The sequence below is a fragment of the Cebus imitator genome, unplaced genomic scaffold (genome assembly GCF_001604975.1).
Source record: "Cebus imitator isolate Cc_AM_T3 unplaced genomic scaffold, Cebus_imitator-1.0 Scaffold248, whole genome shotgun sequence".
Classification (NCBI taxonomy): Eukaryota; Metazoa; Chordata; class Mammalia; order Primates; family Cebidae; genus Cebus; species Cebus imitator.
The window spans coordinates 2,402,962-2,422,609 of NW_016107563.1; the positions used below are offsets into that span (position 1 = coordinate 2,402,962).

The 19,648-nt window shown below is 33.7% G+C and overlaps 1 protein-coding gene across 1 annotated transcript; it reads left to right on the forward strand.

Moving 5' to 3' along the window:
• The first annotated feature begins 979 nt into the window (after window positions 1–979).
• Window positions 980–18,211, forward strand: CRISP3 (cysteine rich secretory protein 3). The gene is made up of 8 exons (XM_017498659.2): window positions 980–1,104; window positions 7,873–7,946; window positions 8,787–8,903; window positions 9,692–9,779; window positions 11,773–11,918; window positions 12,344–12,441; window positions 14,388–14,476; window positions 16,765–18,211. The coding sequence occupies exons 1-8, from the start codon at window positions 1,068–1,070 to the stop codon at window positions 16,890–16,892; spliced, it is 777 nt and encodes a 258-aa protein (XP_017354148.1). The 5' UTR covers window positions 980–1,067; the 3' UTR covers window positions 16,893–18,211.
• Window positions 18,212–19,648: the final 1,437 nt, after the last annotated feature.

The following is a 19,648-nucleotide window of genomic DNA, read 5'->3' on the forward strand; positions in this document are numbered from 1 at the left end:
CCAGATTTTCTGAGTTCTCAACTCTCTTATAAAAATCATTTAAAGTATGTAATTCTTAACCTCAAACTTAACTATAATTAAACAATGTGCCTACTGAATAGACATTGATCTGTGATTATACATTTTGTCACAAAAATCAATAAAGCTAAATGTAAACATGAAAATGAACAGAAACTTGAATTATGCATCACATGGTGCAATCTTTATGCCAATATGAGCATGCAGAAAGGCCTGCCAGTGCTGTGTATATGCTACTTGTGATTTATGAATTTATGCTTCTTCATTTATATAAATTCAGTATTTAAGATTATTGTATTTTAGAGGTAGAGGAAATCTGAAATTGTTAGTCCACCCCACTTCATTACTGTGCTAAGGAAACAAGCCTGGAATGGTTGAAGAATTCCATAAATGAACAGAACCAAATAATGGTAAGTTAGCATGGAGATCAATATTATGTTTAATTTTATACAACCAGAAAATAAAAGTAAATACAGCACATCTTTGAACATAGAAATATCAACAAGTTAGGGTGTGTTTGACCATCAAGTTCTGAAAGTCACTGTGGCCTTGTATTTACAAACATTAAAGATAAAAATATTCTCCAAAACAATAATGTCCAATAAATTATTAATAAGCATTTGCAATAGCTGTAAAAAAACATTGTGTTCTCTGGAGTTCATGAAAATTATGAGCTTAATTTCAGTCCAACAGGTGTAATTCTGAAAACTCTGATGACGCGATGATAAAAATTTGCCTAAGAATTTTTAAAGTATTGACAGGAAAAATATAGATGAATTGTCATATATGAGCTTCAAAGAATAAATACACAATTACAAATTTTGATAGAGCAATTTATTTTTAAAAGTCATTTGAGGAATCACCAAATAATGTCAAAATCATGATTAGAAAACCAGCAATGAAATTTGAGACTATTGGTATGACAAATCCTGTTTCAGGCCTTGTTGATCTAGACTTACTTGCACAACCAGCATTTGCCAAAACAGGAAATAGGTGTTTCATATATACGGCTCTAACCTTTTCTCTCTCCACCTTCCTTCTTTCAGCAGATGAAACAAATACTTCATCCTGCTTTGGAAACCACTGGTAAGTGATAACTCCTTTATTTCAAGGTGAACATTTTATTAGTTCTGAATATATCACTTTATCATTGACAAGGTGAACAACACATTATACTTTGTCAGTGATAAAGTGGTATATTCAGTATATTTTAACTATAATTTTCCAAAGTCTATGGATAACTTTTACTGAGAGTAATTATCTTAATGTTTATTTTAAGCTGAGAAGCTAACATATAGACAGATTTATTATTCCAAAAGGACTTTTATCCAGTTTGAAATTTAAATAAATTTTTACCTTTCATTCTAAAGTAATATAATTAATTCCCATGTCTATGGCTTTTGGAAATAATTATACTGGAATTATTTTTAGTAGAAAGCTGAAAAACTATGAATATGTGTATGTGCATACTTTCACATCAGTAACTTTTACTAACATTAAAACATACAGCTATATGAGAAAACATAGCAAAAGTTTTAAATTGGCCAAAAAAATTATAGCACTGACCTTGAGGTTAAAAAGTATTTTATTAAAGATCATCAACATAAAATGCAATTTGCCTGATGAAATGCACTGAGGTCAAAAACAAAAAAAGACTTTTAGAACTGTTTCAGTCAAAACTCAATCTACTCAGTCACGTTTATGCCGGTAATTTAAATATAATATCTATCATGCATATTTCATCTAAGGAAGCAATTTCCACATACAGCTCATATTCTGTAGCACATTAGAAGTGATTCTGGAGAATCAAATATTAGGAGACCGCAGAACTACCTAATGACAACATGAAAGGAGTTATTTACCACTAGGGGGAAGATTTTAAAGTAAAATGCTTTTCTTCCCTGTAGCTGAATGCCATCCAGGAAATTCTGAGAGTACTTAACAATAGCCGTAGAAGATCCGGTGTTGCCACTTCTGCTAGTTAAAACCAAATCTAGAATGTCTGCCTGTAGACTAAGACCTCTGAAAGTGGATCAAAAGAAATTAAATTGATGACAATGACAAGTTTCAAGACTGGGAATTGCCCTACACTGATGAGTTGTGAGGTAAATTGGGGCTTCTGATTTGCAAGAGGCAGGGATGAATTGGGAAGAAGAGTGACAGAAATTTCAAGTAACGTAAATCTGATATTGCTATGAATTTCAGCTGTTATTTATTGAATTCCAAGTAAAAGGGAAGGAATTCATTCTTGAAAAGAAAAAAAGTGCTTCTCAGGAACTGGCAAGGCAACTATTCTTGTTTGCATATCTTTATTAATTTCTTAATGAAGTCTAGCAGTTTTGCAAACTTTGCATATTAGCATAGGCTGCTTTCTGTATCACAGATAAATAATGAGATGAAAGAAAGTGATCAAAATAAAGATTAACTGTTAAATTTTAAGTAAGAAAATACTGCATCAAATACTTCTCTGTGCTGTGACTAGTATATAAATGTGTCTATACCTATAGTGCACACATTATACTTATGTGCGTTAATATTTTGACATCTTTTCTAATACACATAATCTTTTAAAATATTTCTATAGTCTGTACTCCCTCCAATGTTTTGTTTTGTTTTGTTTTATTTTGTTTTGAGACGGAGTCTCACTCTGTCGCCAGACTGGAGTGCTCACTGCAACCTCTGCCTCCCAGGTTCAAGTGATTCTCCTGCCTCAGCCTTATGAGAAGCTGGGACTACAGGTGCACACCACCACGCCCAGCTAATTTTAGTATTTTTAGTGAGACGGGATTTCACCATGTTGGCAAGGATGATCTCGATCTCCTGACCTTGTGATCCACCCACCTCAGCCTTTCAAAGTATTGAGATTACAAGCATGAGCCACCACGCCCTGACCTCTAATGCTTTTTAATGCTACCTTGTTTGATCTGTCTCTTAAATTTTCTATTTACATCCATCAGTTGATTTATCTATTCCTACAATGATATTAAATTTTTGTCAACAAAGGTTTGACATCTATCTTAGTAACTAGTATGAAAAGGTAACCCAATTGATTTTTTTTTTTTTTTTTTTTGAGATGGAGTCGCTCTCCGTCACCCAGGCTGGAGTGCAGCAGTGCAATCTCAGCTCACTGCAACCTCCACCTCCCAGTTAAAAGTGATCCTTCTGCCTCAGCCTCCCGAGTAGCTAGGATTGCAGGCACACACAGCCACGCCCAGCTAACTTTTGTATTTTTAGTAGAGACAGGTTTCGCCATGTTGCACAGGGTGGTCTCGAACTCCTGAGCTCAGGGAACCAGCCCGCCTTTGCCTCCCAAAGTGCTGTGTGATAGGTGTAAGCCACCATGCTTGGCCAATTCTTCTTGTAAAAAGTTACTTAGTTATTCATCAGCCATTCAGCATTTGTATTGGAATTATAATAAATAATTATCAGATATTTTAAGATTGATATCTTTATGTTATCATGTACCTTTCAAAAGCATTAAAAAACTCTCAATTTATTCATATCTTCTACTGTATTCTGTATCAAAGTTTTAATATTTTCTCTAAAAAATATTTTTAAAATTTTTTGTTTTCCAGATACTTTATAGTTTTTTTAACTGTTATAAGTGTTATTTAAACCATATATTCTAGTTGAATGTGCCCAGCAATAAAAATGGTATTTTTGTAAGTTGCTTGTGCATCTAGCACAATTGTTGATTTTGGTGTATTCTCTAGATAGATGATCATATCATTTGAAAACAATAATATTACCACTTCTCTTACAAAAGTTAAAATTATATATATATACATATATATATATATATATATATATATGTAAATACACACACACATATATATGTATTTTCTTTTCTTATGGCTTTGGTTAGGATCTCTCCAGTACTATGTCAAATAATAGTATTAGTCATTCTTTTCTTGTTCCCAATATTAAATGAAATGCACCTAGAGTTTCTCCAATAACTGTTATATTTGGTATATATATGCAGTATATGCTTCTTACCAAATTAATAATCTCTTCCATTTTTTTCCTTTTTTAAAAAGAACTACATATAGGGGTTGAATTTAATAATGTATTTTTTGTCATATTACATTGCTTTAGTCTGTTAATATGATGAATTTTACCAATGAGTTTTCTAATTTTGAATTATTCTTGCAGTCTTCATATAACTGTATTTGTTCATGATTTTTTAATATATTTTTTAAACCGGTGACTTAATACTTTGTTAGGATTCTTGCAATTCATTTGTGAATTGGGTTTATGTATTATTTACTATTATTCTTATATGTTTTATGAGTCAATCCTGGAATTATATCCACTCCTCAGATTACATTTCAGGAAAAAACAGCATTGGGAGGAAGTAGTCAAGCTAATTTGAACCATACAACACTAGGGAATAAGAAGGTGTGACTATAAGAGCACTGGAGTGTGCTATCATGTATGACCTTATTATCATCAGTCCTTTACACAGGATGGTTCTTATGAGTCCTTGATGCTACTTTGCTGACATAGAGCACTAGGACAAGTATTTTTTTGTTGCTGCAGAATTTTTCAATGAAGAAGAATCAATGATTATTTTGAGGCAAAAGTAAGAACTAACAGGCATTACTTTAGACCAACCACTGCTGTTGGATGCAGCACTCTCTTCTACTTCACATTCACCATGCGAAACACACACACACACGCGCGCACACACACACACATCCACCCATATATACATACTAGAAGTCATGAGAAACTTTATTCTCCTCAGATGTTCTCATTATATTTTCAGTATTTTCCTGGAATCCCTGTTTCCCTCTTGCTTCTATAATTCCTTAAGAGTTAATTTTGGGGTGGCAGCAAGAAGCTTGACTATTTTGATACTCTGCCTGGAATAAAAGCTAAAATCTTGCTTTATAAATGGACCATTTGATGAATTCTCCTCTTAGCAACAAAGCAAATTTGTCCTGCTTCATATTTTGCAAATTCTTATTTCCACAAAATGAACTGTTAAGGCCAGATATACCTATGGATATTTTGTTATCAGTCAATATGCAGTGATATAAGGTCATTTGAGAAAATATATAACACTCCTTTTTCCAAGGTAGTGTTTCAGACACACCAGTCGTCCTAATATCAGTGTAAAGAAGACACAGTATGTTACAGTTTAATTGTATCATATACATTTGTGCTTCAGGAAGACACAATTTGCTGTCAATCTGGAATTAGTAGCAAACCATCACCATTTGAAATTGAAAATCTTTGAAATCCAGAGATTTGATTTTTCTCTAATCATACTTGAGATAATTATTAATTTCTTTGAAAAAGGGAAACCAAAGCAGAACAGAAAACCACATTAAAGGTGGGATTGGTGACTTACACATGGCAAAAGAAACTCTTTCACAGGAATTGAATTAAGAGAAATTTAATGTTTATTTCCAGGAAATGACAGAAAAATATATAACTAATACATTTAGAAATTGTCTTCATGAAAATAAATGACAGGAGAGGCATTTAAAAAAAATCTTTTTATTACATTCTATGTGTACCTACTAAATTGAATTGCGAATAAATCATTTTCCACTTGCACCTGCTATTTATAGTAGTCCCTTGGGAGGAGAGATGGGGATGGAGTGAAATATTACAGTGACCCTCTGTCAACATTACCAGTCTTACAGCTAATGATAGATCTTTATCATGCTTACCTCATCCGAATTATGTACTCCCTGAGCCCTGAATTGTACTAGGTTCTTCCTCATCTCTCTCCAGAAAGCATTGGAATGGATTACTGTAAAAGGAAACAAAATTTTATTCTCCTCTTTTGTACACATGAGAAAATTCAACCATCTCCCACTCTGGGTACTTGAATGATGAGCTCCCATATTGATATACTAGGACGCTGAGGGTGAGAACCATGTCTTCTTCACTGATCATATTCAGCAATATTATAACATTTTATCCTGAATAGAGTGTACAAAACTTGATCAATGTCTCCTAAAGGAAAGAATATCTAATTGTCTTTGACTTACAAATGAAAATAAGGATCTGTTTTTCCTCTTTTGCTCTCAAATTCTGCAGGAGGCCCACTAGAGGCCCCATTTATAAATACAGCATTCTAGGAGTTAGGGCATCAATCTATTAATTTAGAGGTGGAGGCAGGACAGGGTTACATTATTTTTTAGTGAGTTCCAAGTTCTGTAACACCAGTAGTTTGAAATCTTCTGGAATTCCAGATCTGCATTCTGGCAGTATCATTTTTCCTGGATTGTTTTTCAGGCTTCAAGTTTATTTATTGATGCATTGGAAAAAATAAAACCACAACTGTGTTATCAAAAAGTATATCTCCCCTGCCCCCATTTTCTTGTTTTTCTATTGGAAACATCTTTTAAAAAGTGATACAAGTGGACACTAGCAAAGTTCCATATTTGTGGGATGATTGTGCAGCAATACTGGGACAGTATGGTTTGTGACATTGACTTTAATAGCATCAAAATGGGCTTTACAAGTGTGTATCAGACTGCATCCCCCCACTTAGATTCACAGTGATCGGGGTCGGGGGCACGGGGGAACTGGTTAGAAGGGAAATTGAATTTAGTGCTGGGGACAAGTTTGGGGTGCAAAGCTCTTCCTTTGGGAGCTCTGTGGGGATTTGGTATTAGCTAAGTTCATAGCCTAAGGAAGACATAGTCCCAGCCCCCAACAGCTGGGGTTCAGGAGGAATCAGTGAATAACTAAGAAGGAAGAGTATTTTTTGTAGGAGGAGCCACTATCTCTATTAATATTCAGTCCAAAACAGAAGGCTAAGAATCTACCATGTACTATTTGCTCTGCTTTTTTCTTTTGTTTTAAAACTTAACATGGAAACATAAGTTTTTTCTCTGAGTTTACAAAACCACCATAAATGTATAATGGTTTTTATGTCTAATATACTGCCATATGTGGCTGTATTCTCATTTACTTAGACATTATATCTCCCTATTACTAGATATGTAATTAATTAACAATGTTTTAACCTTTATGAATGATAATGTCATGAAAATTGTATGCTTAAAACTTTTCCAATATAGTTTATAATTTCAGTAGGATTGTAAGAAGTTGAATTAGTGAGACAAAGGATGTGAACATATTAAGGATATTAATACAGATAGGGTTAGTAATTCTTTAAACATGAGAATCAAATTATTACCTTTTGTTTTAAGATCAAGAGGAAGAATATTGCCATTTTAAATTTGAGGCATGGTACTAAAGATAAAGTTTTGAGAGGAAAAGAGGATGCTGGCTACATGGGTAAAGTTGAAGAGAGTAGTTTAAAAGCATGAATGAAAAGCATGTACTTAGAGGACTTTCTAGGTTTCAAAGAATGGCAAGTATATAAGTCAGATCCCTGATGGAAAAGAACTGGCACGTGCTAACTTCTAATTTGAAGAGATGTTAATAAGGATATAGTTATAAAAGTGTAGACAGCACATAAGGAAATCAGCAGGGGCTAATGCAATAGCATCCAGTAATAATCACGGTTGGAAGCCACTAAACTGGCATTGTGTAGAATCCACTCCTAGAATGTGAAGAGAGTAGTTACACAGAGAAGACTGCGAAGCTGCGGAAGAAGGAGGTAGAAAGTCCTTAGGATTTACAAGCATATTTCAAAGGCTTCAGTTGGGAATTTTGGTTTGTTCTTTATTGTCCCAGTTGGAGGCATACTTCGAAAGTGAATCTACTATCATTTTGCTGGCTCCATGTGACAAGTCTTCTCCCGTTACATTAGTAATGAATTTGGGATGGAGGTCATTGTGTTCTTTTCCACCCCCATATTACTCAGCAGTTCATGTACTAATCATTTTAATGCAGATCCTTGTTCTATTGGTTTTGTTTTCCCAGCAATGACATTATTCCCCCTGCTATTGTTCCTGGTTGCTGGGCTGCTGCCATCCTTTCCTGCAAATGGAAGTGAGGTATGGTTGAACGCAAAAATCTTCAGAAAAATTCAGGTAACCATGAGGGATAGCTTACTTCCCATGAGGGAAGTTACTAGATCAATCTTCAAATGTGAAAGGACTAGAGTGTCTGGTACATTATAAAGTACTCATTAGTAGCCCAAGGTAGTTAACATAATTATGTTTAAATCTGTGGTGATCAATATGGTAGCCCCTAGCCACATGAACGTATTGAAGTTCATTTATTAAATGACTTTCCTCCACCCTCTAAATTGCTTTGGAGATCTTTTTTTTAATGTGGTAAAACTATCTTTTGAGTGATCCCATAAAATTTGCTATGCAATGCATAAAACTCTCTTACTAGAGTATTGCATGTTACAAATGCACTTAGGCTGAGCTTAAGCAGTTTTTCTGAACACCAGACACCACGTCAGGCAGAAATTTCCCCGCTAAAGTCTAGGTAAATCCTCTACCCCACTCCTTACCACTTTTTTGCTGCAGACTGAGTGTGAATGTCTTAATAATTCCTATCATGTACCATTGTCACTATAAGATGTTATCACTCATATATCTAGAAAAATCACATTAAGACCTCTCTTAACTCAGAAATTGGTATTTGTGGCTTTTGAGGAGATTTTAGTATCTCATGACATGAATTATATTTTCATTCTGAAAACTTTCATCTAATATCTTTTCATTAGAAAGTCATAGCTTTGGCTGTCATCAACAATGCTTAATAACTAATATTGGCTCAAGCACTTTTTTAAAATGGTCTTTATTCCCTCGAACTAACATAGTTACTATTATGTGCAATTTCCAACAATGTTAAAAAATAATTCTAATTTTATTTTCCTGTAGGATCCCGCTTTTACTACTTTGTCAACCACCCAAACACAAGTGCAAAGGGAGATTGTAAATAAACACAATGAACTGAGGAAAGCAGTCTCTCCAACTGCCAGCAACATGCTAAAGATGGTAAGAGGTGGTATTGCAAGGAGAGCGCTATGAATCAGCTGTGGAAGGAGCAGGTGGCTGGCAGCTAAAATATCTTAATAACTTTGAGGTTCATGAAGTTCTATTTCTATTTTATTTCATTTGAGCTGTGTAATGGGCAAAGCTGAATTTCTTAACTTCTTTTTATAATGGTTGTATCATGTCAAATTTATAGGGCTATTTAAATAATGGAGGCAGAATTAAAACCAAATCTTTGGACATACAGTGAAAAGCCATTATGTTTTTCTGCTTACTATCTTATCTGTCCCAATCTAAGATCAGAAAGACCTTTTCCCTTTAAGATAAATGCCATTTACGGTAAATAACAATCTACGGTTCTGGGTCCAACACCAAAAGCCACATGTCTTCCAAACACATTCAATAAGCAGGTGGAAAAAAAAGAACTGAATGTGAAGTAAGTTAGCTAATTACTTCATTGTTGGAAAAGCAATCTCAACAACTCCACATGTTTATCAATATTTAGAGTAGGACCATTACTAAAAATCTTTAGGTGTTTCTGCTGTCCTGTCATAAATAATCAGACCATAAACCTAAATTATTCAATTACTTAGCATAGGCATATTAACTATATTTCTTTGTGGAGCAGAAAAAGGCACATGAAAAATATATCTTTGATTACTATAAAAATCAGAAAATGCTTGTACAGAAATTTTATGATGACGTAAATCAACCTATAACCTGATTATAAAGCTTATGCTCCTTTGAGGTTTGAGACAGTAAGTGGTATCTTTTTTCTGTACTTGCTTCAGGAATGGAACAAAGAGGCTGCAGCAAATGCCCAAAAGTGGGCAAATGGGTGCAATTACAGACACAGTAACCCAAGTGATCGAAAGACTAGTAAGTAAATTAGCAAATATCATTGGATAAATGAACAAGTAAAATAATAAGAAACCGTGTTATGATGTTGCATTAAGAAAAGTTTATAAATAAACATTGCTTCTAATGCTACCTTTTTCAAGTTATAATATCTCTATATGTAGAGATAACTCTGAGAAGCACCATCTGTGCTTATTGCTTTATGTAAATTTTACAAAAACTGTCTCACACAGTATCACATTTGTATTTCTCAATCAACTCATGAGTAAAGCAGGTTATAGATCATATCTTTCTCAATTATAGAGATTAGAAAACCAACAGTCTGGAAGAAAATGATGATTAGTAATTAACGTCATATATAGGAAATTTGGAATTAGAATTTCTGGCTTCTAAATCAGTACCCTTTTTAGTGACAATATGCAGCCTATTTGTGTTTTTAAAATTACTTAATTTTGTTTTTATAAAAATATTTTAAATTTTGTCAAATTGTTCCTGAATTTTACGAAAAAAAACAACATTAGCATTAACTTCTACTATTTTCTTCTGAATTTTCTATGACAGTAAGCCGTGTCTTTTACATTTTCTGGGTGTTTACAATGCATACTATATTATACTAAAAAAATGACCTGCAAGATATAACCTATACATCACGAAATATAAAAACAATTAGATAAAATATCATATGGATGAACTATTAGATGAAATACTTATTGGATTATTAAAAACAACATAGGCAAAGGCAAGCCAAATTTAAAAGTGGTTAAAAAAAAAAACTGTCTCATTTTGAAAATAGGACTGCCATTGTTATCTATATTTTTGATACTAAAACTATAATAACTATGAAAGTGGTTGACTATGGTCACCAGAAGATGAAAGGAAATGATCTTGAAAAATCCCAATCTGCTGTTAAAATTTTAGCTTCTTTCTTTCTTTCTTAAAGGAACTACATAAAGGTAGTTTATACTCTCTTTAAGCAGCATGTAGACATTCCATGTTAAGCCATCCAAATATAAATATTAATTTCAAGGCTTGAAAAAAGCGTTGACCTATTTCTGGGCTGCAAAGCACTTTTTTCCTTATTTTTTGAAGGGAATGTGGCCTGTGATGTTCTGATTTGCTAAGAGGAGGCCTGTAAACTTTGAAAATATTGTCTTTTATGGTGTCATTTGCTTCCTGTTTAGGGCTCTTAAAGACTGACCACAAGATTTTTTTTAATTCACACAAAATAAAAATTCTAACCATTTATTCAGATTCCTATACATGAAAATCTCTTGTGAGTATGGGCTTAGAGCAGGAGAGGGATTACTAAGCTGGTCCCTGACTTCAGCAAGCTTACATTACAAACTGAAAGAACATGAGGCACGGACATGTGAAGACTTCAATGCGTAAATAAATGAATCCAGGGAGGGCAGATATTAAAGAAAAAAGGCTTCTCCATCTACTCAAAGTTTTGCTTGTTGAAACCAGCCTCAAGTATTGGACACATCTGGCTTCTATTCAGCTTATAGCTGATAAAGATTTGAGGCACCCTCCTTATGTATTAGTCAATATTCATTAGTAATGGGCATCAGAGACAGTATTTAAAAAACAGGGATTCGCCGGGCGTGGTGGCTCACGCTTGTAATCTCAGTACTTTGGGAGGCTGAGACAGGTGAATCACAGGATTATTAGTTCAAGACCAGCCAATATGGTGAAACCTCATCTCTACTAAAAAACACAAAAATTAGCTGGGCATGGTGGCACATGCCTGTAGTCCCAGCTACTCAGGACGCTGAGGCAGGAGAATTGCTGGAACCCAAGAAGCAGAGGTTGCAGTGAGCTGAGATCATGCCATTGCACTCTACCCAGGGTGACAGAATGAGACTCCATCTCAAAAAAAAAACAAACAACAAAAAAAGAAAAAAAAAAAAAAAAGAGGAATTCTATCATGTGGGGGGGTGTGTCTGTGTCTGTGTGTGTATTTTGCCATTGCATGCTTTATTGCTTTCCTCATGAGTGCTCTGTTCCTTCTTAGGTCTAAAATGTGGTGAGAATCTCTACATGTCAAGTGCACCCAATTCATGGTCACAAGCAATCCAAAGCTGGTTTGATGAGCGTGATGATTTTGACTTTGGTGTAGGGCCAAAGACTCCCGATGCAGTGGTTGGACATTATACACAGGTAAAGAGAAGAAATGAAAAACCATCACCTTTATAAATGCCCTTTAAAAAAAGATTCTCAAATTTTGACTGATTCCAAGTTGAATTTGAAGAAAAATTTCAAGTGAATATAGAATAGTCTGGCATTTGGTGAGTATTTCAGCTATGAGCTGTCATTTTTCAATAGTCTTCTGGATCTTGGTACGTATAACAGTCTAAAAAAGGAATGTACATGGAAATGTAATATTTTAAAAGTGTTTTCTTTTGATTCAATAATTTCACTAAATGTAGCCATAAGATATATGAAAACAAAATACGTCATTAACATTCTTCTCAGTTTTGTATTTCCTATTTGTCTTTTGGCATTTCCTTCTTCTCTAATGTGCTCTCATGTCTTCATTTACAGGTTTATAGGTTGTTTATTGATTGTTTGGTTTGGGTTTACAGGTTGTTTGGTATTCTTCACACCTCATTGGATGTGGAAGTGCCTATTGTCCCAATCAAAAAGTTCTAAAATACTACTATGTTTGCCAGTATTGTCCTCCGTAAGTATATGTTTTAGAGTTTATTGACAATAATGCCAAACACAATTTAATATTTTAAAATTATAATACAAAAAGAAACTAAAAATCATATTTTAGTAAAGGTGAAGGAGATTCATCTTTAGAAAGATTTTGAAGTTGAGACACATTCAACCAACTTCTCAGAAAGATAAAGTTTTCAGTTTTATTTCCAAGTATTATTGAACAGGGAGCTGTATTTCCTCATGCCTAAAATAACTTGTCTCCTCTCTCAATTGCCTTTTCCTATGCTCATGGTTACTTCATGAGTACATGGAGTATGTAGTTGTCCAAATATAATTTTATCAGTTCCTGCTAAGTTCACACACAAGAAAGTGTGAGGAATGACACATTTTAGTAATGTCAGTCATTTCTGCTCACATACTCTTACTCATGCTTATTAGAAAATTTCACATTATACCATTAAGAAATGATTAAACTGAGGACCTCCAAGACTTTTCAAGAGGTCTGTAATATATTTCAAAGAGCCAAGAAAAGATAATGTCTCAAATCTTTGCTTCTTAGAGTTTATCCCAAAAAATCTTTCATGGAACCATTCATTAAGATCTTAATTTCTTAATAATCTTGGGTTTCCTGCAGGAAGTCCACTTATTTCTCAAGCAATATATTTGATCTACTCACATACACACAAAAAAATCTGTGGAAATATTGAAGATATATTCACAACATATCTATTAGCTTTAATTTCCTTTTAATATTTGAAATTATTCACCACTAGTGGGAGGGGTTTTCTCCAAACTCAGCTTTCTACATGACTTATTTTGAGGCTTTAGATCGCCCAAGTGATGTAGGATTCCAGTTTGAGAAATATGACCTGTAAGTTCATTTTTCAGCAAAGAGTTATCACTGTTAATGCAGAAAATTGAAAGACCCTAGGAGACCACCTCCAAATGCCTGGTCATGAGAGGAGAGCATCTGGAGTCAGCAACTGAAGTGAGAGTTGGAATTAGTATTGAGAGAAAGCAGGGAAAAGAGAGCTTTCAGGACACTTTTATATCTTTCTCACATTTTTTTATGTGCTCACACACCCACAGCTATATTCCGTGATGGAAGGCTGAGATTCAGCTACATTGCCTTGGACATTAACCTACTTAGTGCAATTGAGACTGTGACTTTCTTATATTTTCAGATGATAATTTATGAATAGCAAAATAATCATTAATGAGGTACAGGCTAGTCACTGTAAGACGAACTCACCCTGGATTTTAGTGTTAATTAAATCTTTTTTCCCCTAACATTCCCATTCTTGGCAAACATAAACATCTCATACACACCACCTTTAGATATTCCCAAACCTTCCCAAGCACAATACCATTTCACTAACATACAGCAAAAACCATGTGAAAATCCTCCCACCACCTGAAAGCCAAATTTATGCTGAAACTGTACTTATCTTACTTCATATTATAGAAATTATGTTACTTTTTATTTTTAATTATTAGTTATATTTAACATTAAATGTTATTTTCCATATTGCATCCTTCTGTGCTTCAGGAACCTTTCTTATTTCTCTAGGGGATATGTTTTACCCCTAGCAAGCACCTTGTGGTACATCATCTTATCAATTTGACCAAGTCTATTGGGAGATAAAGTGTGTTACCATGTTGAAATATAGAAAACTTTAGACTTTAAAGTCTAAATGCCATGTGAAAACTTTAGACTTTAATTATCTTATTTCAGTTGCTCAGGTTGCAAGATTATGATCAGGAAAGTGAATGAATGTGTGAATTATTCCCTTGACTTGCATTATTGTCTGAATATACTCTGAGAATATTAAATTTTTAATTATTTGACATAATTAAAAACATTTAATAAATACCCATGTATACTTGGCGGCTGATATTAACCTTGGAACATAAACTAAATAGAAAACAAAAAAAAATTTGACATTTTTTTATTTCAAATTTCAGTGGTAATTGGGCTAATAGACTATATGTCCCTTATGAGCAAGGATCGTCTTGTGCCAGTTGCCCAGGTTATTGTGACGACGGACTGTGCAGTAAGTTTCAAGTGATTAAGTTGATAGTGAAATAAAATGATCTGACATTTCTTCTATGAATTGTGAAATCTGAAGGCAAACAACTTAAGCAATGCCTTCATGCAAAGAACAACAACAAAATGTCTAGTTCTGTCACCCAGGCTGTAGTGCAGTAACACCATCTCGGCTCACTGAAGCTCTACCTCCGGGCCTCAAGTGATTCTTATCCCTCAGCCTCCCGAGTAGCTGGGACTATAGGCACATGCCTCCACACCTGTCTAATTTTTGTACTTTTTGTAGAGATGGGATTTCACCATATTGGTCACACTGGTTTTGAACTCCTGACCTCAAGCAATCTGCCCATCTCAGCCACCTGAAAGTGCTAAGATTACAGGTGTGAGCCATTACACCCAGCCTTACAGAGTGTTTTTAAGTGAAATTTTTACACTGTTCAGAATCTATGTGTTATTTGCAAAGTAAAATTTGGCCTGTTACCATATGTAACCTGATGAAACACCTACCGTACATGTTATATATTGGCATATATGAAAATATGCCTGTATTATAATTAAATATGAAGTTTCTTCTCATCAAAGCTAATATCATTATTCGAAATGTAGCATTTTTTAAAAAAGGAAAACAAATATATATCTAAGTGTATGAGACCAAAGAATATGGTTCAATCCAGACAGGGACTCCAAATACTGCAATTTATCATGTGCTAAAGAATGTATCATACTAACTTCCTCATTTTTGCCATAGCGTAGTTAGAATAATCAAGTTTAATATAATAATCACTTGTACTTCTGCTTGCTAATAATTTTATATACATTTTTAAAGTCAAAATCAAGTGAGTACATATTAGCTCACAGAATCCTCAAAAATATTTTAGCAAAAAGGAATAAAATAAACATATATCACATACTATTCATTTTATGCTTTTATAAATAAAAGTATGAGTTGATATTATTGTTTAACTAGGATGTGTTATTAAAATTATTGACAGTGCAGATGACCCATTTATTGAGAGTTTTACCTTTCAAATGGATTCACCTAATTGTTACAGTTTCTTCTGACTGAATTGCATAGCTATAATTCAGATTGTTGATAATACCAAAGCTATAAATCAACTAAAGAAGGAAAAGTCAAATATTTCCAGCACTCCTGAATGCTGTTTTCTAAGAAGCTTTAAATTTAAAATTTATCCTATTAGTAATTGGATATGAGTCAATTGAAAGATTTTTAAACAGAAGAATGATAAGATCTGAACTGCATTTTCTAAAGAGCTCCCAACAGCAGTGGGAAGAAACAATTGGATGAAAGCCAGCTGGGAGACTATTAGAAAAACACTCAGCCAAACACAAATGGATATTTTTACTGCATTAGGGCAAAAGGAGTGAAAAAATAATAGACAGGTATGAAAAATAGGAAGAAAGTAGACTAGTCAGTTTTTGTTACCTGGTCTTGTTGAGTGTTGATTAAAAAAAAAAAAAGAAAAGAAAAGAAAGAAAACAATTTCCAGTTGATTCCTGGCTCCTGGCTTGAATTTTTTAATAGCTGGGAGTGCCATTTCTCTGAAACTGTGTGAATCAAGTGAAGGGTTGTTGGGAAACAACAAAGAAATATCAAGCTTATAGACAGGATGATAAATTAGTTTGAGATTTGTTGAGTTTGTGGCCACTGAAGGACATCTTAAGTAGACATGTCCAATAATCAAAATTATATTCTCTTCACCTTTTACATTTTATGCTTACATCTTCCTATAATAATTACTTAGACTTGATAGAAAGACTGGTAGCATTAGAGTCTAGAACAACTGTGTCAAATATAACTTACTACAGTGCTGAAGATGTTCAATATTCTCACTTTCAGGTAAAGCAGCCCTTAGACACATGGGTTACTGAATACTTGATAAAACTGGCGTTGCTGCGGAAAGACCTGAAATTTTAATTTTATTTAATTGTAATTAATTTAAGTTTAAACAACCATATGACAAATGTCTACTCTTTTGGATAGTGCAGTTCTAGAGAAATTCATTTAAATTGATTTTACTCTGCTCACTTGTTGAGAGAGGAAAATACGTCAGTTCATCTTAGAAACATTTCCAAAAGCTCAAAATTAAAAGAGAATCAGTGTGTTTATCTAAAAGACCTTACATATCCTTCAAAATATAAAATGGTTATCTTAGTGTAATCATACCAACTTGTTTGCTCAATTCCCTACTCTCCATTCATATAGAATGCATTGTTTGTGTTGCTGCTATGGAAAAAAATATAATGAAGTGACTAATTTATTTGTTTTTATTACAGCCAATGTTTGCAAGTATGAAGATCTCTACAGTAACTGTGCAAGTTTGAAGGCCACATTAACCTGTAAACCTCAATTGGTCAGGGACGGTTGCAAGGCCTCCTGCAATTGTACAAACAGCATTTATTAAATACATATTACACACCGTGTAGGGCTATGTGGAGAGGAGACAGATTACCTACTTAGATTTGACATCTACTCAGATTTAACATATACTTGCTGAGAAATTGTAGGCATGTTTGATACACATTTGATTCTAAATGTTTTTCTTCTGGATCTGCTTTTTATTCTACAAAAATCTCTTTCATACAAAGAGTTAAAAAAGTAACAACATCTATAACAACTTTGGATTTTTTTATATGTAAACTTTGTAATTTAAATTTACTGAATTTAATTAAGATGACGATTTTGAAAGTTGTATTCTCATATGACTAAGTTCACTAAAATCCTGGATTGAAAGTGAGAATTATGTTCCTAGAAAATAATGTACAAAAAGAACAGATTATAATTTTCACATGAATCCTTGGCTGTTGTTGCCTTTCCTAGCTCCACTGTATAGCTAAGCATCTTCAAAGAAGTGTTCCCATATGCTGTCTTAATTCCTTTCACATATTCACCCTTCTTTCCATTCATCTGTCTGGCATTCTCACAACTGAGTGGAAACTGTTTTTCCTAAAACAACCCTGATTTTTATTTTGCCAAAATCAATACAATCCTTTGATTTTTTATCTGCATAAATTTTACAGTAGAATATGATCACACCTTCATTTTTAAACTTCTCTTCTCTGTGACAAACCTTCCTTTAAAAAGAATTCAAAATAATATAGGTAAATACTCTCCACTCGAGTAGGTGGAACTCAGATCCTCCCTTATGAGTCTTCACTAAACTAGGTGACTCACTTCCAAAGAGTAGAGTGTGGAAGGGGAAACACAGTAACTTTACAGAGGAGAAAAATGGCAAATGCCATCTTCACCAAGTGATCAACATTAACGTCATCAGTGATACATCATGTGGATTTGTTCTATGTGATCTTTCTAAAAATTCATAATCCTAATATAATCATAAGTTAAAACATCCAGCAAACTCAAATTGAAGGATATTCTACAAAATATCCCTGAGGTATTTTAGACTATTCCTCAAAACTGTAAAAATCATCAAAAAGAAGGAAATCCTGAGAAACAGTCACAGACCACATAAGACTAAGGAGACGTGTGAGCCAAATGCAATGTTCCTCCTTGGATCAGATCCTGGAACAGAAAAAAATCAGTAATAAAAAAAAACTGATGACTTCTGAATAGAATCTGGAGTATTTTTAACAATAGTGTTGATTTCTTAATCTTGAACAATATAGCAGGGTAATGTAACATGATGACATTAGAGAAACTGAAACTGGGTGAGGGCTATCTGGGAATTCTCTGTACTCTTAACCAAATTTTCAATAAATCTAAGAAAACAATGCAAAATAAAAAGTATTTTGAAAAAAATACAAGAACTTTTTTTTCTTGACTCCGTGACATATCATAGCTTTCCTTCAGGTCATCTAGCTATTCTCTCCTAGACTTTACTCTTAACCTTCAGTTTCTTTATCTCAGTGCTACATGTTTGATTTTGTCATATTTTCATGGACCTTTCAGGTAATACCCATGATTGGGTTGTCTTATTAGATTGACATGTTTACCCAGTATCAAACTTGAGTAAAAATTTTAAGGATCTAAGTAGTTATGAGGCAAAGGAAAACAGGAAATTGCAAGACCACTAATGCAGTTCTGAGATGTTATTTTGGCTGCATCTCTTAATCTCTTAAGCAATAAGCTCCCTAATTAGTCTCCATTTGAAACCTTTCAATAGGCTTCAGAAGTAATTAGTATAATATTCACGATCTTAAACTGATCTGCAGGAAGCTGAATAATCTTTTTTTATATTTCCCTCCCTAAGCTCACTTTATTCCACCCTCCCTCATTTCCTCTGCTCCTGTAAGATGAGCTCATTAAATTCTCTCAAATTCTTCACAATCATTCTTACCTTATGGTATTTGTATTTGTTATTAGCTCTGTTTGGAACAGTGATCACTGCATTATTCACTAGAATTACTACTTCACATTAAACATCATTTAATCGAAAGATTCATTTGAGCACATAATGTAGAGAAGCTCCCCCCATTTTCTCTCAGAGTTCTCTATATTTCCTCTTATAGTAATCATCGCAATGTGTAATAATTCTTGTGCTCAACAAATATTTATTGAAAACACTTATGTCTTGGGTATTCAGTTAGGCACTTTGAAATAGAACAATTAGCAAGACAGACCAAATTCCAAATTTCATGAAGTTCACACTCTAGCAGCAGAGAGAGAAAGAAAACTATCTTGCAAATAAATACTTAATACAATATCAGGAAATAACAAACGCTATGATCTAAAGTTGGAAAGAGGGGAATAATGGGGATAAGCTGAGAGGAGGAAATGTTAATTTAAATAAGATTATCAGGTAAATCATCTCTAAAGTGCCAAATGCTATTTGGAGCTTTGAATTTATCCTGTTAGTAATGGGCAACCAATTGTAAGATTTTAAACAGAAGAGTGACAAAATCTGAATTGTGTCTTATGGAACAGGAACACAATACAAGTGAGAGAGCCAACAATAGAAAATTTGATGGAGACTTTCAGGCAAGAACAGTGAGTACAATGTTATTGAGGTAGGAATAAGCTTGCCATATTTGATTAAAAGCAATAAATCCATAATAGCTAGAGGGAGCATGGTAAAGAAAATATTAAAAAGAGGTAAGAAAGTTAGGCAGGTATATGATGCCTGGTTATATGATGCCCGTTAGGGTAGGTAAAGTATTGTGCTATTATTATAATTAAGATGGCAAACCATCAGAGTATTAT